Source organism: Helicoverpa zea, chromosome 6, assembly GCF_022581195.2.
Source record: "Helicoverpa zea isolate HzStark_Cry1AcR chromosome 6, ilHelZeax1.1, whole genome shotgun sequence".
NCBI lineage: Eukaryota > Metazoa > Arthropoda > Insecta > Lepidoptera > Noctuidae > Helicoverpa > Helicoverpa zea.
In genome coordinates, this window is record NC_061457.1 from 8,461,228 (window position 1) to 8,487,812 (window position 26,585).

The following is a 26,585-nucleotide window of genomic DNA, read 5'->3' on the forward strand; positions in this document are numbered from 1 at the left end:
AATACGAGTCACCGCGAGAACGTTGTGGCTGCTAAGAACTGGGTTTAATGGCAGTTAACACTTCCTTTTTCACATTCACATAATGTTTCTTTTTCGTATTTGACTGTGAAACGACCATTAAACTTTAACACCTCGTAAATTCTCATAATCACACAATTGTGAATAATTCTACATACATGACTTAATCAATATGTGTAGAAAAATAAAGATTCATTGTTACTGTGTGTAAACTTTTATCTATGTGATTTCTATCGTAGCATTATAGTGCCAAAATATGTTCTAAAGTACATACCGTAAAGAGTAATTAGTGCTCGACATCGCCAAAAATCGCGAGCCACTGTTAAATGGTCATGAACAGCGCTATAACAATTACCCATCACGTCGGCAGGGAGTTGACCAAAAATATAAACCAGGGCCAGTAAATTGTAAATATAAAATATCAAAAATGGTTGGAAGCATCCCTAGGACTTAACGACAGAGATGAAGGACAGTGCAATAGCTGGTTATAAATACACTGCCGAAGATCGTGAGCCCATAAAGGAGAGATTAAACTACAGATGGATTAGATACACGTGCGAGGAATCACACACTTAGATCGAGTTATGTTTAACTAAATAAGATTTGAAACTTGGAATTGCAAAGCTCATGTTGTGTGAAACTTTACGTGAAGCTGTGGATAGATCAGCCATAATAAGATTTGCAACCACATCCCATTGGCATTTGTCATTCGATCCTCAGAGAAAAATAAATAAGCATTTTTTTATTATTTTCCCTACCTTAAGGGATTAGGGAGGCTCAGAAGGTAAATCTTGATTTCCACAGAAAAATTAAATAAAATACCAAACCAAGGACTACGGATATTGTAGGAGGAAAAAGAGGCTTATAAGCGAAAGTTATTCATATAACGATAAGAATTCTGTCCACATTTTCTTCAATGAAAGTCATGACGGATTGAATATCTCAGATTTAAGTCGGACAAAGTCGACTATATGTCAAAAGATTTGGTTGTTTTCATACGTAATAACAAAACCAGTGGGCGTAGGTACTTACATATTGAAAGGGACTCAATAACACCGGGGATATTTATTTCGCACACTTATTGCTTTCATTTCTTGTTCGCCCTTTGGCATTTGGCGCGTGTATTATGCAAGGTAATCCGATTTGGTCTGGAGGCAGAGAGTATCAGATATCTTTTTCGGTATAAGTATGTATAGTCGTGTGCTCTAGTAAAGTGTTTTGTACAGGCATCTTTGTGCCGGTTTCGAGGGATATCTAGATTCAAGTACCTCGCGATTGAAATTTTAAAAAGGACTTACAAATTCAACAAAGAACAAAGTTAATGATCCAAACCTGGTACATTTAAAAACCATGTTTTATAATGAATGATGTATGTTTTTCCGGTGGTTTTATGGTTTTTTTATGTGGTGGTATATGTTTTTCAATTAAGTTATGAGCCTGAAATCAACCTGGGAGTATCAGCTAGTTCTAAATGTTGATGCTACATGTGATATTCGTGAAAAGAAAAACAAGGATATACATACTCGTACCTATATGAAAATAGAATGAATGAAATTATCCTGATAACTTCGAACACAGATGCAGTAGCCAGAGGGCTCTCATCGTGCGCATTGAACTTTAATTCAATTGATACAAACAAAGCGCTTTGAAAGCGTTAATTGAATTTGTATGAGTACCAATATTCACATACGTAAGTATGTATTTTTTATTTAAATGGTGATTGAACTTATTGAGAAATGATTATTGTCCAAAGTTAAGTCTTGAATAATAATTAAATCGTTTATTGTCAAGCACTTTGTCAATCAAATATTTCAATTTTACCAGATCTATCCGCCCTATGAATCTATCGTCGTGTTAGGAAAGTTTCAAATTTCCCCACAACCATTTTCTTTGACTTCCAATCCAGTCAGCAGTTTTGATTGCTTAGATTTCAATTGGTGGAGGAAAATTCTCCTACAGGTACTTTTAAGGACTTTAATATAGCTGGAGGTTGTTTTTAAAGTATTTTCGTGCTAGTTTTTAATTACTGACGATTATCCTAGCTGTAATTATCACATCTATGTATTACCGAAGTGACGTAATCTAGAATGGCATAAACACGATGACAAGAAAAAACAAGTTGCAAGTAATGGACTTGTAAACGGTTTAGGCAAAAAATACGACTCAAAGTTTGCTAAAGACCAAAACATAAATATATATTCTGAAAAATTGTAAGTATAAAATAACCACGTAATATTTCAACTATTTTAATATGATTATTATTTATGGCCGTTTTGACAGCGAGTATATCTATCTATGTAAATATACTATCAAAATATTTTGAAAATACACGAATTTATTTTCAGACAGCACCCACTATAAATTGAATCACACAGAGGTCCCCTACTTTCGAGACACACACTTATATGCAAAGTTGGTCCACAAATTTTTATCTGCAGCGTGTTTTGGCAAGACAACCCTTGTCATTTATTGCACAAACAACATATCATAAAGAATCCGTATATCGGCATGAAAAGCAAACTTTTTACAAAAGACATCGGACTGGCACGAGACAAATCTCAACCACGTCCTCTCTACGCACCAAGAATAAAAGATGAAGAGGAAAACGCAAATTAAAATAACTTGAAAACTCGACGCAAAAAGTATACGTGTACTTCGACATTGTTTTGTTCACAAACTTGTTATTTCTATGCTGTGGGAATACGTCTCACGTTTTCATTCAGCATGATACTAAATTCCATTGGGAACAAACTACATAAATATGCCAATTGATGATGAATACGTTAAAAAGATTAAAGCCGTAAGTAGTTGCGATGTCGAATATAGCATCAATAAGTCGGCAATCGAAGAGATAATAATAGCTACGGTAACTCTCGCAGCTATTAATATATGAAGACAAGATATTCTAGCAGTCTTGTGTCCAGGAATGAAAATAGTGCATGCATAACATACGACTGATCCTTCCGCATCATTTGAAAACGAGATCTTATTTAAAGACTGTCTAGTTAGCCAAGTGATCATAGCTACTATCCAGCCCTCGTCTATTAGCATATTATTCAAAGTTATTGTCATTTATATTTAGTAACTTTTATTGACACAAGGCTTATTATTACTTCTAGTTAGGTAACATCGTCGGTTTATCATATTCCATCAAATTGTAGGCTTGATCGACTCAATTAATTTGAGTAACTGACTGTTTGTTGTCCCTGGTTAATTGAATGAATTGGATCGTGCTCGCCCCTCACCGGTTTTGCCGACACTCGCAAACAATTAACTAATTAATATACGTAGATATGACCGCCGATTAATCCTGCCTAATTCAATTGATTGATTCGATTTTAATAAGAGGATGTCTTGTAATTTTCCTTGGGCGAAACAATAACTTTGATTAAGTAAAGGTCTCATAAATCTCAAACTTTCCTGAAAGTAAAATGAAATACATTGTACAATACTGTTTAAATAAGATAATTTAACTAGAGATGAAAAGAAAATGTTCGTTTTTTTTAAATTAGTCAATTGAGCTGACGTTCCATTGAGTTGAAACAAAGTATTCTAAAGACCAATTACGACGAATTAAAACATACACAAACTACAAAGAAAGGTTGGCCTTTTGTGTTTGAAATACTGTTCAACGATCAAAGGTAACTGGGCTCAGAAACATCCGATAGCAGAAAGTTATAAACTCTTGATGTTGGCCGTCAACAGTTTTAATAAGAAGAAAAGGCAAATTAAATTGTTTGTAAAATAAATAGGATGTGTCAATCAAGATTTTTACCTACATTTGCGGTTTCATCCAAGGGAAAATTCCGAATTCTGACGATCTCAAGTTATCATGAATTTTTTGTATTGCTAAGTTTCGACACTTGTGTGGTAAAGATGTGGTCACTAATGTGTGTTTGTGTCACGCGTCTGTTCTCTTATTTGCCCATAGCTACAGGTTTGAAGGTCCCATTGTGAAATAAATTGTATTTGTCAACCGAGAGCTAAATTGACTTCGGAACTTGGATGATTTAATATCCTCCAGCCAGCACTTATCGAGTTATCCTCATATTTCATGGTGCTGCCAAGATGTTCGAGTTATTTGTGCTAAAAGTTTCTATGGAGTAGATTTCCAATTCGTAGTTAAATGTTTTCTTGCTAACGGCCGCGTCAGCAGAAGCTATAACTTAAATTGCCACATGTAAGTCGTGCCTTCACCTCTTGGAGTATAGTTAAATGCAGCGAAGTCGGTCGTTGGCCTGCCAGCTATGACGTCAATCGTGATGTTGCACCTCTCGGCTTGGACGTACAGCAGATACTTAAAGCTTTACGTTATTTATCCATACTGAAATAATCGAGGACAACAATCGGGAACACAAAGGAACTGCCAGTTCTTTGGTGTTCTGCACTTGTTTCTTGTTTCATCTGATTTGAAATTTCAATTTCTTTGATGCGTGAATAGTCGCTACTTTTTTATGTATTGCCTCCAATAGTTTACTGTACTTGAGGTCAGTGACTTTATAGCGGAGTGTTTTTGGAGTACTTTCAAATTGCAAACATAATCAGAAACGGTAAAATGTAGGTTAGTGTTCAGATTGAGCAAACAGCAAGTTTATGATTGTTTGGCGTGACGGTAAACATGCTATCTTTAACGCCAACATGCGTTGTTGATAAATACAAACTGCTTTTAACGTCCCCTGGCAATTGATTCTAATCACAGTCTCGACATCTAGTCTAGTCGTAAAATGTGAAGCGTTTAGATTGTGACTGTTCACTCTCAAAGACAAACGTATCTCCAGACGTTTAATTGAACACTCAAAAAGTTTTATGCCTCAATAATACAGTTTCCAAATGGAACAGGCCTATTGTGACTCACTTTATCTGAAGAGTACCACACAATAAAAAGTGGGAAAGCTAAATTTTATTAGAAGGAAGAGAGCTCCATTCTGTTCGACGTAAAACAATTTATTTTGCCCTTCGGTAAATCATTTTGTGGAAGCGTCCTTGGCTTGGCGGTGAGACTGGTGGCGCGGCGGTTATACGCATTTAACTGAGCTAAATGAGTTTGGAGAACAAGGGAGCTAATTCAATTATGGCAAGTTGTGCGGCTGTGTTGTTGTCGGCGACACCGTGTTCACAAGGTATGTTCAGTGTTCCCGTACTCTCTGTTGACGCGATACGGTAGCGCCTCCGATCGGCTTCAGCTGAAATCGTAACGCAATTATGTGTACACGTGCCGATATTTCCTCGTATTTCATCACCACTGCAAATATGCAAATAAATTGCCACTGAAAATAAAATTTTATTAAATTTATGTTTGTGCGGTTTACGATCCACGTGGGCGGTTCGCGTTCATTCACTGATAATTAAATTAAATATTATTGAGTAACACTTTTAACGAGCGTTTGTTAGCGAATATCTTAATGTGAATTCCACGGTATACTGACTTCATGATAATCAAAAGGCCACATCTAGCAATAAATTTAACTATTGTAACACTTCATGTTGTAACAGCCTGATTAAATTTGCATTACGCTGCTCCAAAATTACCGTGTTACTTGGAAGCAATTAATATCTCAGCTTCGTATATTAATTGCCTTGTGAAACATTTATTTATGTTCTGCGTCAATTTCCCAAGAGTTTAATGAACCGTAACTTTTGTCTATTGTTTTTTTTTCCTTAAAATTTTCATTATCAATCATATATAAGACTAGCTTCCGCCAGCGGCTTCGCCCGCATGGTGTGTTGATAAAAAGTAGCCTATGTGTTAATCCAGGGTATCACCTATCTACATACCAAATTTCAATCAAATCGGTCCAGCCGTTTTTGCGTGATTGAATAACAAACATACATCCATACATTCTCACAAACTTTCACATTTATAATATAAGTAGGATATAATAAGATTGAGTCCCTGACCTGCGCAATGCACTAAATAAAATTGTTTACTATGCATGAGGTCATTGTACGATAGCACTATTTACATTTGATAAGCTATCACGATAGAGTTAAAACAAAACAAAGGCACGTGTGCGGTGTATGTTTATTTATTCATATAAGTACAATGTATTATATGGCACAAGAAAGCCTACTTAGTTTTCTTAATGCCTAGTCGTTTTCTCTAGGACTCGTGATTTGCACCTTTCACCACCTTTTCAAATCCTTTGTGAAAAAATCATGTCTTTTGGCATTGACGGTGATAAAGAGACTCCGAAGGCACCGTAATTTTGAAAATTAATTGAAACTATACTTACAAAATTTTGGGTCCGATAAGGACGCATAAGCTCCGAAAACTAGACCAAAACCCTCATAACAGTATAGTTATAAATAACCATACCTACTAAATTATTCACATAATTCATATTCAGGTGCTACACCTTCTATCCTTTATCTAAACCAACAGCTAGGACTTAGGTACAAGTACTAAACCTACAAACAGGTACATAGCTTAGAACCCAGCGACCGAGAAACCTAAGAGGGTCCGAATAATTCATGTCTTCACGTTCGTTTGGCCTTTGGCTTACCGCATCCTGTAGACTGTAGACTGATGAATATGTGGGCGGCTAGACAACACAGAAATACCTACCTTTACTAGTACTTATCTGCTTACGTCTTTAAAAGTTTACTAACGGCCAGTTTCTTCATCAAAAGTTAAAGTTAAAGTAATGTCTAAAGTAAAAGTAACGGTCAAACACGTTTTTTCAAGGCTAAAGTGACAGCAAATCTAATAGAAAAATTGAATTTGACCGTTACTTTTACTTTAGACATTACTTTGACTTTTACTTTGGCTTTAACTTTTGATGAAGAAACTGGCTGTTAGTCAATAATCTTGACTGATTCATCAAGATGTTTTTCATTGCTCGTGTTTATTTAAAAAATGTTGACTATATATTATAGCCAGTTTTGATGATGCAGATTTGGTGACGGTTTGTTTATTAATTTTCCTAAAAGTGAATAAATAAACCAGCTACGAAGGTGCTTCGAAACTGGCAATTAATCTAACAATAGCCTTTAACTATTAATTGTTTATGTTGTGTGTACCAATACTTATTAAACATTAATAGATAATAGATTCATATAGTAAAAACAGCGACGTACATCATTTTAATACTAGAAATAAACATAAGTTAACCGCACCTAATTATCGTTTACATAAGGTGCACGGTTCATTTGTGGGGCTTTGTGTACGCATTTATAACAGAATTCCGGTTCATCTGTTGGAATTAACGGACAGTTCTTTTAAAAACAAAATTAAAGAAATTCTTGTTAGAAAGGCATATTATAATGTTAATGATTATTTCACAGATAAACGCAGATGGCAGCTCTGAAGTGGAATAAAAGTGCTTTATTTTATTTTGTATTTTTCGGTGTTCTAAATTGATAATTGATAAAATTGAATTGTATAATTGTAAAATAAATTAATAATAATTAAATTGTAATAGACAGCTGTGTTGCTGGGAAGTTTGTTCTTCACCGCTTCTTCTTTCCAGCCATAACACTAGGAAGTGGTGAAAGGGGGACGTTTTGGGGGTGCTGTCATTCTTGTAAAATTTTGACGTTAAAAAGTGCTAATCGTATTAGCCTACTTTACTTTTTTTGACTTTGACTTTGAATAATAATAGAACGACAAAGCAATTACATATGCATAAATGTACAATCGCGATACTTTATTGCAAATGTAATTGTAACTAAGTAACGTACATATAAATAAAGGATTCAAACCTTGAAACAAAATGCAATTACTGTATCGTACACTTTATACTCATCACAGGCCCGGATTAAGGTCCCCAGCGGGGCCCAGCAGGGCCAAGGCCTGCTGGAGCTGCGGGTTGTTCGAAAGAGATACCGCGGCCCTGGTACATAAAAGGCCTATGACGGAACACGACGGTTTTTAGTCAGTAAGAGTCTGACACTCCCTCACCGCTGCTAACCCACAGCGGGAGGGGTAATTTGATGATTTTTGACGTCGGAAAAAAAAAGGCCCGGATTAAGGTGAGCAAAATTAAATAACATCATTCTCAACCTTGCATTTTTAAACATATAAATAAATACTTACACAGTTTTATGAAAAACTAACTGTTTTCCCGCGTCAATTGGAAGCCACTACCTTTGTTACTCGATAAGAGTATAGTTTCCCAACATTAAAATATTTTTTCAAATCGGAGCCATAGTTTTGGAGCCTTTAGAATACAAACAAAAAAATATTTCCTATTTATATTAGTACAAATGGGGTGGAAACATTTGGAAAATCCAACGCACTAATTAATCCAGAGTCGGACATAGTCTAGGTTAGACGCCACGATATACCAATAAAAAGCTCAGAAAATTATTTCTATAACAAAGGAGTCAGGAATAGAATGAAGGTCAAAAGGACACGTGACGTTTTCCAATAAACGAAAACTTGGAATTCGAAATACTTCTGTAATTCCTTTATTGAAGCTTAACCTTTGAAACGGATATTTTTTATTACGTATCATATTGAAAAAGTCAATTGCTTTTGTAAATCTGTAGCCCGTGTTATGTAAGGCAAGTGCTCCAAATTCCAGTGCGAGACAAATAACATTAAATCTTTAACATACGAGTAGGTACTTATTAGATTTATTTTCTCTCCTATTCATATTGGTTTGTTGACTTTTAGAAGCGGCACCGCGGCCTTGGTACACCAAGGCTCCAAAAAGAGCATGGTTTGATTCCGTCAGTACACTCCCGCACCGCAAACAGCGGGTTACCATGTGAAGATTTCCCACTAAAAAAAGGTCTAAGGTCCTACAATCTAGAAGCTAGATCTTAAGATCATGCAGCTACAATGTCAGATCCGTCCCTGTACCGTGACTACCATGCAGGTACTTACGTGACTGTGATAAGGATCTGACCCGAAACTTGTTAAATTCGTGTGAAGTGGAGCGGGGTCACAGCTAATTGTTTTGACTATCAAACTGTACGTGATAAAAGCCTTAATACTAGGTATAAGCAGCAACAATAAAAGCGTATCTTAATTTTACTACTGAATGCTCTGACCAAAATTTAATAAAACGAAAGATGCGCGAGAAGCTACACCTCAAAATGAATACAATATGATTTATATCTATTATTTCGCGTGTACTTTGAAGTTTATTTACAGACTACGATTCTATTTCAGCATATTGTTCATAAAGTAAATAGATAAAAATACCTCAGAAGATGTGCCAAGTGAAGATGCATTACACTACTAAGATTAGGTAGCTACAAACGCACAGATGTTCGTCTTCTCCTTTTCGCCGTAATTGGATAAAAGGTCGAATACGTCATTTCAAATCCTGACAAATGTACCTGTACGTACAGTCAACTTCATGTCAGTGGTAATAGTTTTATAGGAAAATCGTATTTATTACTATTGAGGTAACGTGCATGACAGTTACCACTAATGTGCAGTTTACTGTACATAGTACAAAGTCTTATGTACCTCAATAGGTATGTACAATGAAGGAGCATGATACGCTTAACCTTCAATTTATATCCTTTGCCTGCGCACGTTATAGTACTTTATGCTTTGGTTAAAATATTTATAGCGTTATACTTTTATTACCAGAGCCAGTAATTTTGTTGGGTTACGCTTTATTTATTTACGAGTAACGTGTACCAGCGCTTTCACACTGGTGGGGTTTTCGCTCGGTTTTTTCACGCATACTAGCAAACGTCTGTAGCGCGGTTTTTAACGAATTTTTTGTACCCAGCAGTACGAACCCAACATTGTCATTCGGAAAAAACCGAGCGGAAAAACTACTAGTGTAAATGCGCTGTACGTTGCGAAGCTGAGTCCTAAATGTGGGGTTAAGATCCCTTATGCGGTATGCCTATAAAATAAATATTGTTCTCGCTGTTTATTTCTTAATGGGTTATGATTACGACTTTATGAATGTTATGACTATGACTGTATCGTTGGGAAGGTAGGCTATATGCAAGATGTGGTTTTATTTAAGTATTTTATATATTTTACATGTGTATAGGTATCCCTTTTACCTAGACTAGAATAAAACATATTTTTTTAAATGAATCATTGACGACACGCATCGTAAATTAATTTATAGGTAGGTAAGTACATAATGTAGTCAGATCACATTGGCTACATATTAAAGCAAATTATACAAAGACAATTTCAATACAATAGAAGAATAGCAACAACAAACATTATTGTAGCCCTTATGTTCCAACATAAGATAGCCATTATCATCAGTTTAAAGTTTAAAGAGGAAACATTTCTTGTTTCCCTAAAGGCTCCGAAACTTCTGAATCGATTTGAAAAAATCGTTTACTTTTAGAAAGCTAGTCTTCCCAAGAAAAATAGAGTAAAGCAATTTTTGAAACGAAAACTAAGAAATCTTCCTGGAGCTATGTACCTATATTAATTTTCTCTTTACCTATTTGGATTCGATAATACCTAACATGAGGATTACGCTAACAGTAATCTATGATGAACGGAACATTTCGCATCATGTTTATCGCGTTGTTTACTAGAAAATGTTCAACAATTAAAGTTGCTTGTAATCGACAAACAGTTAACGGAGCGAAAAATAACGGTTGAGGTTAACCGTAAAATTGTTGCCCTACGCTGAACATTGACGGCTAAAATCGATGCTAACAAGTTTCTTCAACAACGTAACCAGTTTCTGCAGATATGTTTTTTTTTTTGAATTAATTCTAAAATTAAAACAAACCAACATCAGCTTTTAACGTTGTGTCCTCAGTGTGAATCAATGAATCATACTGCTACTGCCATAACCTATTACTTAATACTTCCCTTACAGCAGGCGTGTAAAAGAAAGTCAATAAACCGTGAAGCGTAAATCCGACGCATCGATTAAGAATTTAAATGTCCAGTGTTTGGTCAACAGTAAACTGAAGATTACGCACGATATTGACGTAACATCGACAAAAAACTTCAACATCCCACAGTGCGAGGATGACATAATTGGATAATAATCTTGTTTTTGTGCTTCGCCGTAAGCTTATTAAATGAGCGTCGTTTTTCACCCCATTTCACCGTTTGTGGGTAGATTGACGTCACTCGTCTCGACTCCTGATCCTAAAGTCTGGATCCTTATTCCAAAAATACTTTTGTACACGGATTTGCGGTATTTTTCTCACAAATTGTATTGATTTGGCCACTTCTGTGAACTGGAATTGACGAACTTATATTGGGTATTTTCGACATCTAATTGGTTCTATACCAATAACTTTACAAAGCGCAGAATATGATTTATATTTTTATGGCACCTACGCAAAAATGGTCGTCTCAGATCTTATTTTCATACTTTAATATAGCAGAGCTACCTTTATTGAGTTGAAGTCGGAAATATTATGAGTTTGTGATAAATCGGTTCTTTGTAGATAATAAAAATTTATAACACATCGTTAATATTATATCGGTAGCTGAAAAGATCGGTAGCTTAGGAATGTTAAAAGGAAACTCACATGAAATCGATCGTTATGTTGAAGTTCATAAACTATGATGGACCTTGCGGTCAGCGTATATTGTTTAATCTAACATTCACGGCAAAATAGTTTTTTAAATCCGAGTAAAACTCGTACTCATTTATTTACTTCTACATACACCACATTTTCAAAATACTCCCTCAGTTTTAATTTGTGCTGAGCTCTTACTCCATTCTAAAGTTCTCGCTAAAACCAGAAAAACGTACCTTTTGATTTCATCTTCTTTTCCAACGTAGTGGTGATGTTAAAGCCATGGCTCGACTCTACTTCCCTTTATAATAACAAGCCAAAATTACCTTTCCTGTTCACTGAAGTGAGCAACGACCGTTTTAGGTCCATTCATACTTACATTTCATATTATGGAACACCCACACTTTTCAGACTTTTCAATTTTGGATTCACGACTTTTTTATTTATTTCCGATGCATCGAATAAGTTATTCATTCGATTGCCCACTCGCTCGATTGGTAGTAATCGGCAATGCAAATGCCTATATTGTTTTTAGTAAAAAAAAAACAAATTCGCCCAGCCAGCTGTTTTATTTTTGCTAAATTACGCTGAGCAAATAATAGAAATAACATAACATGTTTGAAGTATGTTTTACGTGTTAATCCGGTTATTAATGATCTCATTTATGTAAATAGGAGGAATTTTGATTAAATTAATAAGATTGTTAAACACGTATAAACAAAATTAGTAGGCAGGTAGCATTATTTTATACACGAAATATGTTATATCCAAGGATCTCAGCAAATTGTGGGAGCTGGGACTAAGGAAAAGCTAAAAGAGTAATTTTATTGAAATTCCCATTTTAGATTATTTTAATTTCAATATTCAAACCAAAACTTTCTTCTAATGATTTCTTAGAGTAGGTATATCTTTCAACAATAAACTTACAAGTTGATCCGCCTCCCCGGAGACCTAACTAACTCGTCCAAAGAAAAAAGTGGCTTCTTTCCTTTTCAGTAAGTTAGTTTCTTTTGTGCCAACTTTTATCGACATTCATTGCCCCTTAGAGACTTGTTTAAGTAACAAAGATATATATTTTGTCTCTTGACTAAAATTTACAATTTCAAATAAAAGCTGAACTTTATGACTTTGGGTCTTTTTTTCAGTAGTTTAACTCTATAGAGCCTACAACATATAACATTTCTACAGTGATTTTAAATCGTCTTCAAAAAGCATAGTTTTACCTACTTGATACGGCGTGTTTTTTCTCGGGAATGGAGAAAACTATGAGTATTGCCTACGTGTGATTTTCCAAGAAAATAACTCATTATAAAAATGTTGGAAAATCGCAAACGGACAAAAGAATGATTTTTTTTTTACTGATAATGCAGATGTGTTCTGTTAGTGATTCTGGACCACCAGTTTTTTTTTTTTTTTGTACCTACTGGTATTTCTAAACATTTTGCACATGGCGACATTACATTTAGCCCCAGCTATTTCATTTCAAAGGTCACGCGAATAGCCATAATCGATATAGCATTAAATATGATAAATGCTGGCTCGTGCCTGACGTTTGACTTATCATAGATATTATTAAAAGATTAGCCCACTAAATCTCATAAAATGCTATGACTCTGGGCTTAGAACGCATTGTTCGTAGGTATTTACTTTTAACTTAACTTTACTTTTATTTTCACTTATTTAACATAAGTCAAAACAGTACGTGCATACATTATACATTAAAGCTGTGTTATAATAATCCCGCAACAAACTTGCATTCAAATTTTACCAGATTTTTTTGTAAAAATCTTAAAAATCGCTACTACCTGACCATATAAGTATGAAACTAACTTCCTCGATCCATACGAGTATAAATTCATTCATTTCATATAAATCGGATGTCCAGAATACGGCCACTGCCCACACTACCGAATGACGTCAATTAACAATGCTTGCTTTCAGTAACGTCGATGTATCCCACGGTTTATCGATCGATACATTTAATCCTATTGAACCCACACGCTTATCATCGTAGCGAGCACTAATTTATCTCCAAGCTATTCTTAGACGTTTATTTGAACCATATGTCTTCCCAGGAATTCAATTTTAAATGTCTAAAAAAACAGACTTATTCGTAAGATACAATTTCTTAAAACATTGTCGACGTCTCAGTTCCTCAAGAAAGCACCAACGTATCCTCGATAAATAGTCGAACTTTGCGTCATTAATATGGAAAGGTCGTAAGTAATGTTGCGTATCTACATAACTTACAACCTTAATATATTAGCTAAACAAACAACATCTAGAGCCAGTGGCGTAATAATTACTTGACTTTAATTATTCGCACCATTGCCCAATTAACCTACTATTACAGAAAGCATTAGGCTAACCTAACTCTTATTTTTTCCCCCGAAATAGGGCTGCCCGATGAACCACCGAATTTTTCGAGGAAAAATGGCGGAGAATGCGTTTTATTGAACTATGAAACTGTATTAATTTTTAAGTAACGGATAAGGAAAGTTCTATTATGCGAGAGCAGGCAACAGAGGACAATGCTCCTTACATCCCCAAGGCATTTGCGGCAATATTGCTCAACCAACGTCGTTCTCTTCATCGCTTTGATAATATCAAACAACTTCTATCGCACACTCTCGCACAATTTTATCTCGATACAAGTAAAATGCCCGCACAATAAACAATTTGTATTTCTTACAAAACTTTTGTTTTCTTTGAAGAGGAATTTTAACGCTACAAAGTCAAACAACGGAAGCTTTTACAAATATTTTCCTGTTTTCTTTTGATATTTAGAAGCAACCCTCACTAGTGACGTGACTGCGTAGGTAGAATATATCGACATTATATTTTATTCGTACATAAAACGTTACGACGGCGTTTCGCTAATGGGGTAAACCATGATTTACTCAGTCAAGCTTAAGTTAACGATAACATAATCAGACGCATTCATTCATGGAGGCGAATGACCTTAAATATTCCCGAGCATGTCTAATTATTATTTATTTATATGCAAATAGTATCGTGATCAATGTTCAATGCGTATCTTGACTGTAAATCAAAGGTATTTAATTTATAATTTGATCTAGCTAGATGATTAATGTGTGTGTAATTAAAAGTAAATCTGATAAATAATAATAAACTATTGTTAGATAATAATCACAATGTGATAGGTTTTTATCTTCTTCTTTTTAGCGAATTGCCAATGGTTATGTTTTTATTATTGAACTTGAATTGTTAGCGAATGATTTTTTTTTTTAACGTAGCATTAAGAAAATTGCTTATTTTATAATATGTTTATTTCACTTAGTTATAAAGTAAATGCTACTAAGTTTATTGTAAAATGTAACAAAATGTGAGAAGGGGGGTAGCTGGCGCCAAGTTGGCTGTCACTTAATCTGATACCTATCAGTAAACATCTTGTCACTACGTATCAACTGACTCGCGTATTGGCCGCCCCTCGTATTGTGTAAAGTTAAAATAAGAAAGGAATAAGAAGATAGCTTTCTTTTTAAAAGCTTGTTATACCTCACTTAAACATTTAAGATAAAATTCGAATCAAACATTTTCAAAACGAATGCTCCTTAATTACACAATTATTTTGATATGCAAATTAAGTTACTAATTAAATTACTTAATATTATTTTACATTCAAACCCGTTTTGAGATAAATCCACACGTGTAATGCAAATCATATTTTTAAGAGGTACTTAATTTGAAACTTATAAATGTCCAGAGTGTATAAATTGCACAATTGAAGCAGTTTTTATTCTATGCTTGTTTAATAAAAGGAAAATATGTATTATATTACGTAATTTAAATTTACCCATTATTTTGGATAGCAGGTATTATGATGTTTCCTCATTATTTTAATACAGGCTTAATTATCAGGCAGGCGAAATTGTAAATAGGAGCGCTGTCCTGTCAAAGTTTCAAACCGAGGTGCCAGCTGTAGTTAGTTAAAACCTGTAATAAATTACCAAATTGCCGTCGAGGCAGTATTTTAGCTCGATACTCAAATTACATGTCACTAAATGGGCAATTTAAATGAATTGCGGTGTACAAATAAGTAATTTATATTTAACAGTCCCAATCGACGCTCAACGTGGTTTAAAAACACTATTTGTGCACGATATGTTTGCTATTCGATTCTCAAATTATCTACATGTAAGTAGCTACAAAATGTAAATACACACACCGGCACAATTAGAGGAACACAAAAAAAAAAGACGTTTTTTTTTATTTCTTATGAGAATATTTACAAGTGGCTCCTTTATTTTATTTATTACCCTCTTATGACATACCCTTTTGAGACTTTTTGACATCCCTCAATAATTTAACAGAAATTGGACCCTCATAAGTGTTTGTTGACAATTAGGGCGTTTAAGTGTTTTGGATAAGAAATTTGTTTATGCAGTCAATGGTGGCCCTAGCTCACTTTGTTGTTGTTACTTGGAGAATTAACATTGTATTGCATCGAAAATGAGTGATTTGCCCGCAACTGATGTCGCCAGAGCTGTGACAATGATCGAGGAAGGTCACACATACCGTTCAGTGAGTCGAAGGTTGGGTGTGTCCGTATCTGTGATCCACCGTAATGTTAAACGGTACAGGCAGACGGGGTCTTACGTGCGGAGGCGGGGACAAGGCAGAAATCGTGCAACCAGTGCCGTAGATGACCGTTTTATAAGGGTGCAAACTTTGAGAAATCGTCGTCAAACTGCAGTTCAGACCCGAAATCTTTTAGAAGAAGTGCGTAATGTGCATATTAGTGAACGAACAGTAAGAAGACGGTTAAATGATGCCGGTTTAAAGTCATACGTGCCAGCTAAAGCGCCCAAGCTTGAGGTATGCCATCGAGTTGCAAGACTAGCGTTTGCTCGTCAACACCAAAATTGGTCTGAAGAATGGAGTCATGTTTTATTCTCTGATGAAAGCCGATTTTGTGTCAATTTCATCGACGGAAGGGAAAGGATGTGGAGGCATCGAGGAGAACGCTACCATCAAGCAAATTTTACCGAAACGGTGTCATACGGTGGAGGGTCCGTTATGGTATGGGGTGGCATTACTTTGTCCGCACGCACGGCTTTAGTCATCATCGATGGAGGTTCTCTGACTGCACATCGATACATTACAGAGATCTTAGAACCCCATGTAATGCCATTTGCCCCATTCATTGGCGAAAATTTTGTGTTTATGCACGATAATGCACGGCCCCATACTGCACGCGTGGTTACCGAATACCTTAGCGAAATCGGAATTACCCAAATGAACTGGCCAGCACGATCACCAGACATGAATCCAATAGAGCATGTCTGGGACATGATTGGGCGAAGGGTAAGAGCGAAAATTCCACCTCCCAGGAATGTTGAAGAGCTAAAGTTGGCGCTGGTCGAAGAGTGGGTCAACTTACCCCAAGAAATGATCGCGAATGTCATCATGAGTATGGGCAGACGCATTCAAGCATTAATTAGAGCCCGCGGGGGCAATACAAGGTATTAATTAAGTTTTTTTTAAAGATTTCCCCCACTAATTTAATTTTTACAATTGTTTAGAAAATTTTAAGATTCTCATTATTTGTTATTTTACTGTATTTTTACCAATTTTATTAATGTTTACTCCTAGTTTTAGTTGTGTTATACGTGTAACATGTAAACAAGCTCGAATTAAGTGAAAAAATTGCATTAAAAGCTATTATTTTAAAATAAAACTGTATTTTTTTTGTGTTCCTCTAATTGTGCCGGTGTGTGTAGTTCCTTGAATAAGTAATTAATGTTATTTCTACTACGAGATGACCAACCCTATTTCACTGCTGGTAAGCAAAATGAACCTCTATTGTACTATCCACGAGCACAAAAGTAGTACCTAACACCTATATAAAATTATAACCTTCCACAGAAATACAATTGCAAAGCTTCAGAAAGCTCCTCGGTTGTTCATAAACGGCTTTATAACACAAAGCTCGTACAACGCAGGTATCAAGGCTTAAACATTAACAATACAACAGTTTGTCTGCGCCAACCTTCCCCTTTCAGTCCGGCTTTCATAACTCACTACAAACTATAAAGCTCGGGGAAGCTCACTCTTTCACTACTATAGTTATAGAAAGAGAACAATGATGTTCGACATCGACACCAATACGAATAATTATAATAGGCCATAATAATGCGCGGACGAAAGTGCAGTGCGTCGCAACTTTCTCCATGTGAGCTTTGACAATATGGCAACTTATTATATTTTCTATAGACCATTGTTAAGCATAAATTTAATGGAAAGATATAATTAATATAGAAATTAAATTAATTGTATTATGGGACTAGGCGTTGTATCCCTGGACGCTTGCGACCCCGAATTATACCTTTTTAGGGTTCCGTAGCCAAAATGGCAAAAACGGAACCCTTATAGTTTCGTCATGTCCGTCTGTCCGTCTGTCCGTCTGTCCGTCTGTCACAGCCGATTTACTCGGAAACTATAAGTACTACAGTGATGAAATTTGATGGGAATATGTGTTGTATGAACCGCTACAAAAATATGACACTAAATAGTAAAAAAAAGAATTGGGGGTGGGGCCCCCCATACATGTAACTGAGGGATGAAATTTTTTTTTTCGATGTACATACCCGTGTGGGGTATCAATGGAAAGGTCTTTTAAAATGATATAAAGTTTTCTAAAAAACATTTTTCTTAAAGTGAACGGTTTTTGAGATATCAGCTCTCAAAGTCGTAAAAAGTATGTCCCCCCCCTCTATTTTTATAACTACGGGGTATAAAATTCTAAAAAAAATAGAGGTGATGCATGCTAATTAACTCTTTCAACGATTTTTGGTTTGATCAAAGTATCTCTTATAGTTTTTGAGATAGGTTGATTTAACTGTAATTTACGGAACCCTTCGTGCACGAGTCCGACTCGCACTTGGCCGGTTTTTTTTTTTTTTTTTTATCGACGTAAAATCATCAAATGACCCCTCCCGCTGTGGGTTAGCAGCGGTGAGGGAGTGTCAGACTCTTACTGACTAAAATCGTCGTGTTCCGTCATAGGCCTTTTATGTACCAGGGCCGCGGTATCTCTTTCGAACAACCCGCAGCCCCGGCAGGCCTTGGCCCTGCTGGGCCCCGCTGGGGACCCCGAATTATACCTTAGTTTTGATAAATACTTAAATCAATTTTGAAAATAATATTTTATATATATATATATATAAGTACGTGGATGACAATAGCAGCGGGTATATTTCTGACTTTTCTTTACTTAGATATAAAGACCAGTATAATAATGACTACTTATTTAAAACATGTTTATTGCACACCGTATTTTTATGTTCGTACTCAGAAACGGTAGAGAAATCCCTGGTTCCTATACAATAAGCATAATAAGCAAGACACTTAAGTATAACGGGTTAATTACGAGTGGAAAAACAGCGTGACACTGCATTTTTTTGTTACGACATCTTGTGTTAGTATCACTTCGACAATAGTCGGAAGCAAATGTTTTTTGTTATCTTTATGAAAATCAACACCCCATTAAGTGGTAATCATTGCATCGTAAGACGAAAAATACCAATGTCAATGTGTTTTTCAAAAGGTTGTTCCGTTCGTTATTACTGAGGGGAAAAAACAATGTAAGTATAGCTAGGTTTTTAAAATGCATAGTTATTGCATAATGTATTTACTCAGCAGTAAATAATTATATTGGCAAACAAATTCCCACAAAAGTTTCGTAATTAAATCAGATCGTATTCAATGACCCGCGCAAATTACAATACTAAAGTTACTTCAATACACCCCACAAACAAGAACAGATAATTTTATTCAAATTATCACCCAGACAGTAAAAATAAACTTGATAGGGTTAAAAATAACGTACCCTAGTGACCGACCCGTTACGGTATATTGCGTAAACGGTGTTAAAAGTTTCGAATGCGGTCCGCGTCCCAAAATACCTGGGCCAAGTTCCCGGGTCCGTTGAGTTCAGCGTCCGGCACGCGTGCGGCGGTCACCAGACGAACGGACGGTCGTAATACGACACGACGTGTTAATGTACCCGGCACGTGACACGTCCAATACAAACGTGATTTGGATCGAATTCAATGTTACGGTACACACAAACTTATTACACTATTTCACGTAATTCTAGAATTAATTTGTATTGTAGTCAAAATGCGTAGGCATCAACGATATATTTGTCTAATGGTTGTAACTTTCTAATTAATTTTCAAAAACTTTTGTGAGCAAACAAACAAAGTGCCGAATTTCAATTTTACTTATACAATAAATTATTCCGAAGTCAATTTATTACAGAGGTTTTTGACCAAACATTTATCAGACTGGAACTAATTATTTTGTTCCATGTTTTTCGAGTTTCAGTTGTTGTCGGAGTATGTAATTATAATTAGAAGTTTAAGTTCTTATTTCTGATACTTTTACAGACTTTCTCTCAAGAATTTGTGTTAATTAATTTTAATTAGATTGACGTGAAATACTGTATCTGTATTTCAATTACAACTGTTTAAATGCCCATGAATTAGCAAAGAATGACGGCGATCTTCCATTATATATGATGAAACAGGGATTTGCGTAATTGCCTATTACCTGCATAATTATTATTATGTGGTAGATTCTTACTGAGTAGGCCTTGTTATAGCTATTAAAAGGCTGTAATAACCTCCTTCCGCAATCATGAGCCTTTAATTATTCAGCTCTTGAGATTGACTGAAGTACTGCTGGGGTATCTTATTAACTTTTTTAACTCGATTACCCTTACAGACTTGCTGAATTTGTTCGACCCTTAGATAAGAGATAAATCTTGCCCAAACTCAGTGTTTTTTTTTTTATAGAGGGGCCAGGAGGTTTTCGCCCTTAGAAGTGTCTAATCTAAAAATACTTGTCTAACTTCGACGGTCGATTGATTACCAATTTAGCATTAGATATGCGTAAAGGCATGCACTTAACTAAGTTAGCAAATTGCTTGGTATTTGCGTTAAGTTGAAGTTGCGCAAGTAAACTCTTGGCGATTGAACATTGGACTTTGTTATATATTTCTACTTGTGTTAATCTTGATAATAGAAATAATGAATATACTTTGAAAAATATAATATATTTGGAAAAGAAAAAGGATACGTAGATCACCAGTTTCCAATCTCGTAGGATTATAATGCTATGTTCTTATAAGTAGGTACCAAAACTGTGATTCACTTAGATTTTTTCTCTCTGGCTGTTAATTCATTTCATTTGGGGTCAGCCCTCCTCACACATGTCCGCCACAGGCCACAATTTTATTATGTCTGAGGGTCCACATTAATTGTTTTGAGGTCACGCTTAATGGTCTAGCTCTGAGTGGCCAGTGGTCGAACGACCTCTTTGGTTGATGACAAGGAAACGACCAAAACTGTGATTCACTATTTTTACCCGACTGCACCAGGCAAAGGAGTGTAATGTTCCTATCCTTCCAATGTATGTTGTACTTTTGTGGTACTCATAAGACGTGGGCTGATCATGTCAATTGATGTATGTCAAATTTACGACCTACGACCAGCTCAATCCCAATTTGATACGTATATCAATCGAAGCATTAGCCGTACTTACTCAAAAACTGAGTATCGACATAATTTCGCCACTTTTGAAGTCCAGAACACACTTCCCACTTTCCGTTCCCTTATCGTAGGGTCCCAAAAAATAAAAGTTAATGTCCCTTGTAACGAGGACTAATGTTGGTTACAAATGCGACGCGATAACACTTGCTACGAAATTACCAGTAGTTTCACAGTTCGGGCTTTCACGCTGAATCGACATTTTCTGGACAGCCCTACAGTTTTTCGACACATTAGGAGCAAAAGCCTGTAATTAATTTAAGGATTTTGATCCCAGCTGTAAGTGTAACGTAGAAGCCTAATGGTCTAAAATTCTAGTACATATTTCTTTAGCTTGGATATTTAGGTACTTAGGTACCTTTTATTTCTTTAGTATACAATACGTTTATAAATCATTCGGGTGTCTGTTATGAATAAACCGACATGGATAGATCTTTATACATCCATCAAATTTGAGGTTCAGTAGAGAGAACATTTGAGTAACTTAGACAACGCCTACATTTTTGAATACTTAGCTATAACCTTACCACACCAATTTTAACATATTTTATATTTATGTATTACCGTCTATATTATGTATATAAAATTGTAATAAAACCTGAAATATCTAATATTAGTCGGTAACTTGTTTCAGAATGCCAGCGCTCCGGTTGCTGGGGCGAAAATGGCTGGCAGCCTCAGACGATCTCGTGTTTCCAAGCATATTCGAACTATTATTCAGATTTGTCTGGTAAGTACTTAATTATCTTATGTCTATTATGAAATCTGTGTATTTATCGGTATATTTATTCAACAGACTATAGTTCGGCCATTCAGAGAATGCGTTCCTGACACGTCGCGATTGAACTGACGACGTAACTACATTCATTGATTATTGATATAATAATGTTGTTTTAATGCTCCTCAATTGTTAAAACGGTAAACAACCAGCAAAAATATTTTTATCGTAACTGCAACGCCATTGCAAAGTTACGTCGTCAGTTCAATCGCGACGTGTCAGGAACGCATTCTCTGAATGGCCGAACTATAACAGATTTTACACATTTATAATTTTATCTAATCTGTTTTGCCGCGGCTTCAACCAAGGAACTTCTTCCCGTAACCGGATAGAATATAGCCTATGTTACTCAGGGATACTCTAGCTTCCGAACAGAGAAATATTTTTTGAAATTGGTTCAGTAGTTTCTAAGTCTTTGAGGTGTATAAAAATGCTTCTTGTTTATTATATTAGTATACCTACACCGATAGATTCACTTGATTAAAATATTAAATACGTTAAAGGTAATAGGAAGCTTGACTCCAGCGAATATATAAGGTTAGTGACCGGCCGACACCTTTGGCACAGATGACGATGAAGTAATACTTACACCGGTTTATGCTGTCCTGATATATTGAACAGTTCTTTTGCCAAGTTCCGATTTAAACTGTATATCTACTGAACTGAAGTTATAATTTATTTATATTATCTACAAAAAATCTTAAATCTTTTCATTTAAATAAATAATAAAATTAATAAAATAGAAAGATATTATCCAATTACAACTTTGTTCCAACACTTAATTAAAGAGTTTATCACACTTATTGTTTAACAGTGATTATTTTTATAGCCGTTACTTATATTACCTATGTATAGTGAACAAGAACAAAATATAGTAACAGGTGAGAACGTCGTCCATTATCAATCATTTATTTACATCAACATAATGATGGGATTTTATATGAATGGATATTTACAACATCATTATATACCAATCAATGTCGTCTGCAAATTGTAATTCATACTATACACCCAATATCAAATGTACTTTTAATATTAGAGGTAAATATTATCAATAACCAAGTTGGTATGGTACCTGCTTCCCAGCAAGAAGATTCATATACCTACTCGTAGCTTTAGGTGCACGAGTTACTGTTTTGTACGGTGTTCAGTCACAACAAAAACAAAAATGGTGGTTTACGTCATTTGAATTGGTTTAAAGATCGAAGGGAAATTCAAATCAGGAATGCATAATCTGGCTAAATAAAACAAAAAACAAGCACCAATTATGATAGTAGGTACCTTATATCCAACGACATATGTTATTGTGTACATTTTATTTCCTCTATCTAAGACGAAATATAACATTAAGAACTAGCCAAGTGAATGCTCTATTACCGAAGAGGTAAAAGGCGAGTGGTAGACAATAAAATATCCATTGACTGGAGTAGCGGCCATAAACTAAACAGACCACAATACTCAACGATCATAACCTACGAATGATATGCGAAATCTCATAAGCTTTCGGATCTAAAAATATCTGCGCTATTCTGAGTTATTATGAACCTGTCCTACTTTGACGAAACCGTTCTGTAATGGTACATCCACCTACTTATATTTATATTATAGGTAGTTACTTATATTTTTGGTAATTTTATTACTTCATGCTTAAGGTCGTCTTAAAATAAATAAGTATTTTTAACGCAATTAACAAATACAGTTCTATATTTACTCCGGACTAAATATAAGTTCGTTCGAGTTGGTCGAAAACATGGAAATACAATGACATCCATTAAAAATGACAGTTACCTACTTCTTTTGACCGCATTAAGTGAGGATGTTTGAGGCCGAGGAGTTACATCAGTGACTCACTTTCACCAGCCAGTTCCATCTTAGATAAATAATTATAAATATTGAACGATTAATCAGCTGTGTTCGATTTTCAAAATAAGTAATTTAGATTTCGAACACGTTTATGTGAATAGACTAGAATTCAAATGAATGAATGATAAAAATGTTTGCTATGACTTGATGCAAATCGTAGATTTACGATATTGTCATAAAACAAAAGTAGTGGCAACATTGCCGATAGAATACTTCGGCATAAAAACTTTGCCAATAAAATGAATTTCCTAAAGCATAAACCGATACATAAAGTTCGATAAAACGCTCTCTTCGGGAATAGCAATTGACAGCAAGTGTAAAAAGAAAGAGCTAGACTATAACCGTCTTACTACAAAAACTTTTAAACGTCAGTTTATGCCTTGTCTAAAAAAATGTCAAATTATGACGTTGACATATGGTTCATTTTGCAGCCAAAATTTTATTAGACAAGTGTAAAACAGGGTTTAAAGTTTTTGTAGTAAGGCCCTAAATTTCTCAGAAAATCAAAACTTAGAAACTAAAAGGAAAAAGTTTCAAATAATATCTTGAAAGAAATCAATTTAGTCTTCCCTTCATCAAATTCAATAACAATGAAGAAATTAATGAAGGTTTCATTGAAACAACAGAGTCCAGTGTTCAGTGAGTTGAATAAGAATAAAATTCTGAGAAATTTTTGAAAAGATAATATTAATGTATTCTGAGCTCTTTTTAGATCGTAACTATAATTCGAGAAAACCGATTTGAGGGTAAACACAGTCTCGATTTGTTGTTCAAACATGGAGCATAGACCTTCGGCACTCGTAGATCACTTGTTGCGAACCACATTAATATGAATGAGCTTTCCCTCCCAATTCTGGCTCGCAATTTCTCTGCACTTCAGTCGACCTTCGAATCTCGGCATGATTGCTCCGTAATGGGTTTTAAATTGTCGCAACATCCAGCGCTTGATTGACCGTTCGCTATTACGTTTGTAGCCTAAATTATTCAATGAGAGAATTGCGACTTTTTGTAAAATCCGATTTAGGTCACTAGGCTTCACTAGGCTTTATTCACGCTTTTGTAGTACAAAAAATGTTAACTTTCTTTATTTGAGCAACAATTTATTTTGTATTTGTCGGTCTCGTTAGCGCTACGACGTTTGATGTGAAGTTCCACACATACGGCCTTTTTTCCATTGAGCACGGCATACCATTCATCACAGTTTCATTAGGGTGTTTATTTACAAGATACATCAGCTTGATTTAGGTTGAAAACACTTTTGATGTTTCGCGAGACGTCAAAACAATGCTCTTTGTGGCCGGATTATGTTTTTGGCTTTTACTGTTGATGGGATTTCTAGAAACGTCTTATTTACTTTGCTTAATTTTACAGAAGAAAAATGTTATTTAGGTCGCTCCCTAACAATTTTTCTAAAGCAAGAAATCTTATATTTATTTTTACTTTTGTCCGCAGGCTAGTACTAATAGCTCTAGTAGCGGAGGTCTTATATCCAGTCACATGGCAGTGTCAGTCGGAAGGTTGGCAGGGCGGGGCGTTCGTGAGGTTGTATCTCTGCGGGACCCTCGCGCTGCAGGCCGCACTCATGCTGCTGTTGGCGGCCCTGGCTCTGCAGTCCGCACGAGGCACCATCACAGACATCGATGCTAGGAAGATGGTATCACCACTGCTTCTTATAAAGTAAGTACCTTCAATAGAAGAAGACCGGATCTTAATAACTATCCTACTCAATGTGCATAACAAAACATGAAATGGAGCTACTTAATCCGTCCATTTAGTTCCAAGAGCCCTTGGTAATGAATAAAAGCGATATGCGTGACCGAGAGCTCCCTACAGGGCTTAAGAGATCGCAAAATAAATAATAAACAGACGATGCAAATATTTACTTTGCTTTTTATAACAAGCACTGACGGAAATCAAACAATAAATAAAATCCAATATAAATCTTGTTTATTGTTATTTGCTAGTAAATAAATAAACATAACTTAATCATTTTCTACGTAGATATAAACAGTTGATGCTGGCTTGTTTACGTTTTCAGGTCGGCATAGAAGTGTTATAAATATAACTGTTAACACCTAACGCTCGTTGTATTTTCTCTCTTCACAAAACGTGGTTAATATTACTTTCTCTATTGAACGTAGCTGGTGCATTAGGAGTGGCAATAAGTTTCTAATCTGAGGCGCTAATAACCCACACTAGTTGAGCGTACTCACGTCACCGCTACTCATAACTCTTAATCATTTACTAAGAATAAATCTCGCGTGCTACAGTGTTACACTCAGGGACAAAGAAATAATAAAACAATAAAGATGTGAAAACTTTTGTAAGCGAGTTGCGAAATGGCCAGCGAGCCCAAAACTTGCAGTAGTAGGTTTGTTGTGTTCCGCATTTTTTGTGTTTGCCATCACACCGCGCCTGGTGTTGGCACACATTTGTATTCTGGCATAGTTAATTATATTGGCGATTCGTTAATTAAAATAGCATGAGTGATTGGCGGATTTATTAACTCTTGGTTTACTAGGATCATCAATTTAGAATATCAGTCAACATTCGTTTATTATTAGTGTTACAGACTCATTTTGCTATGTAACCAATATAAGAGACTATTTTTTTTTTAACTTAACTACCTATATTTGTAAGTAGAGCGTTCTTATCATAATTAATGTAACATTCCAAAGCTAGACAACAATACATGTTAATATTATTAATAACTAATACTTAGATGTTCTTTAATCTTGACCACTATTCAAATGCTGATATCCTGACACATAAGTCATAACAATTTATCTCTGTGAACTGTTGTGAAAGAGAGAGGATTGAATGAACCTGAAATATTTTGTCTAATTGCTTATGAAATGTAGACTGATAAGAATTTTATTAGGGCTGCCCTTAAATACATATTAATATTTAAGCAACATGTTGCTCAAAAT

At 35.3% G+C, this 26,585-nt stretch overlaps 1 protein-coding gene across 3 annotated transcripts in view; it reads left to right on the plus strand.

Moving 5' to 3' along the window:
* LOC124631428 (diacylglycerol lipase-beta) overlaps nucleotides 1-26,585 on the plus strand; it is a 69,699-nt gene that overhangs the window by 30,891 nt on the left and 12,223 nt on the right. For all 3 annotated transcript variants that reach the window (XM_047165813.1, XM_047165815.1, XM_047165814.1), the window contains exons 2-3: nucleotides 21,649-21,744; nucleotides 25,108-25,332. In XM_047165813.1, coding sequence (XP_047021769.1) covers nucleotides 21,650-21,744; nucleotides 25,108-25,332 — 320 coding nt within the window. In that variant the 5' untranslated portion in view covers nucleotide 21,649. The remainder of the gene's footprint in view (nucleotides 1-21,648; nucleotides 21,745-25,107; nucleotides 25,333-26,585) is intronic.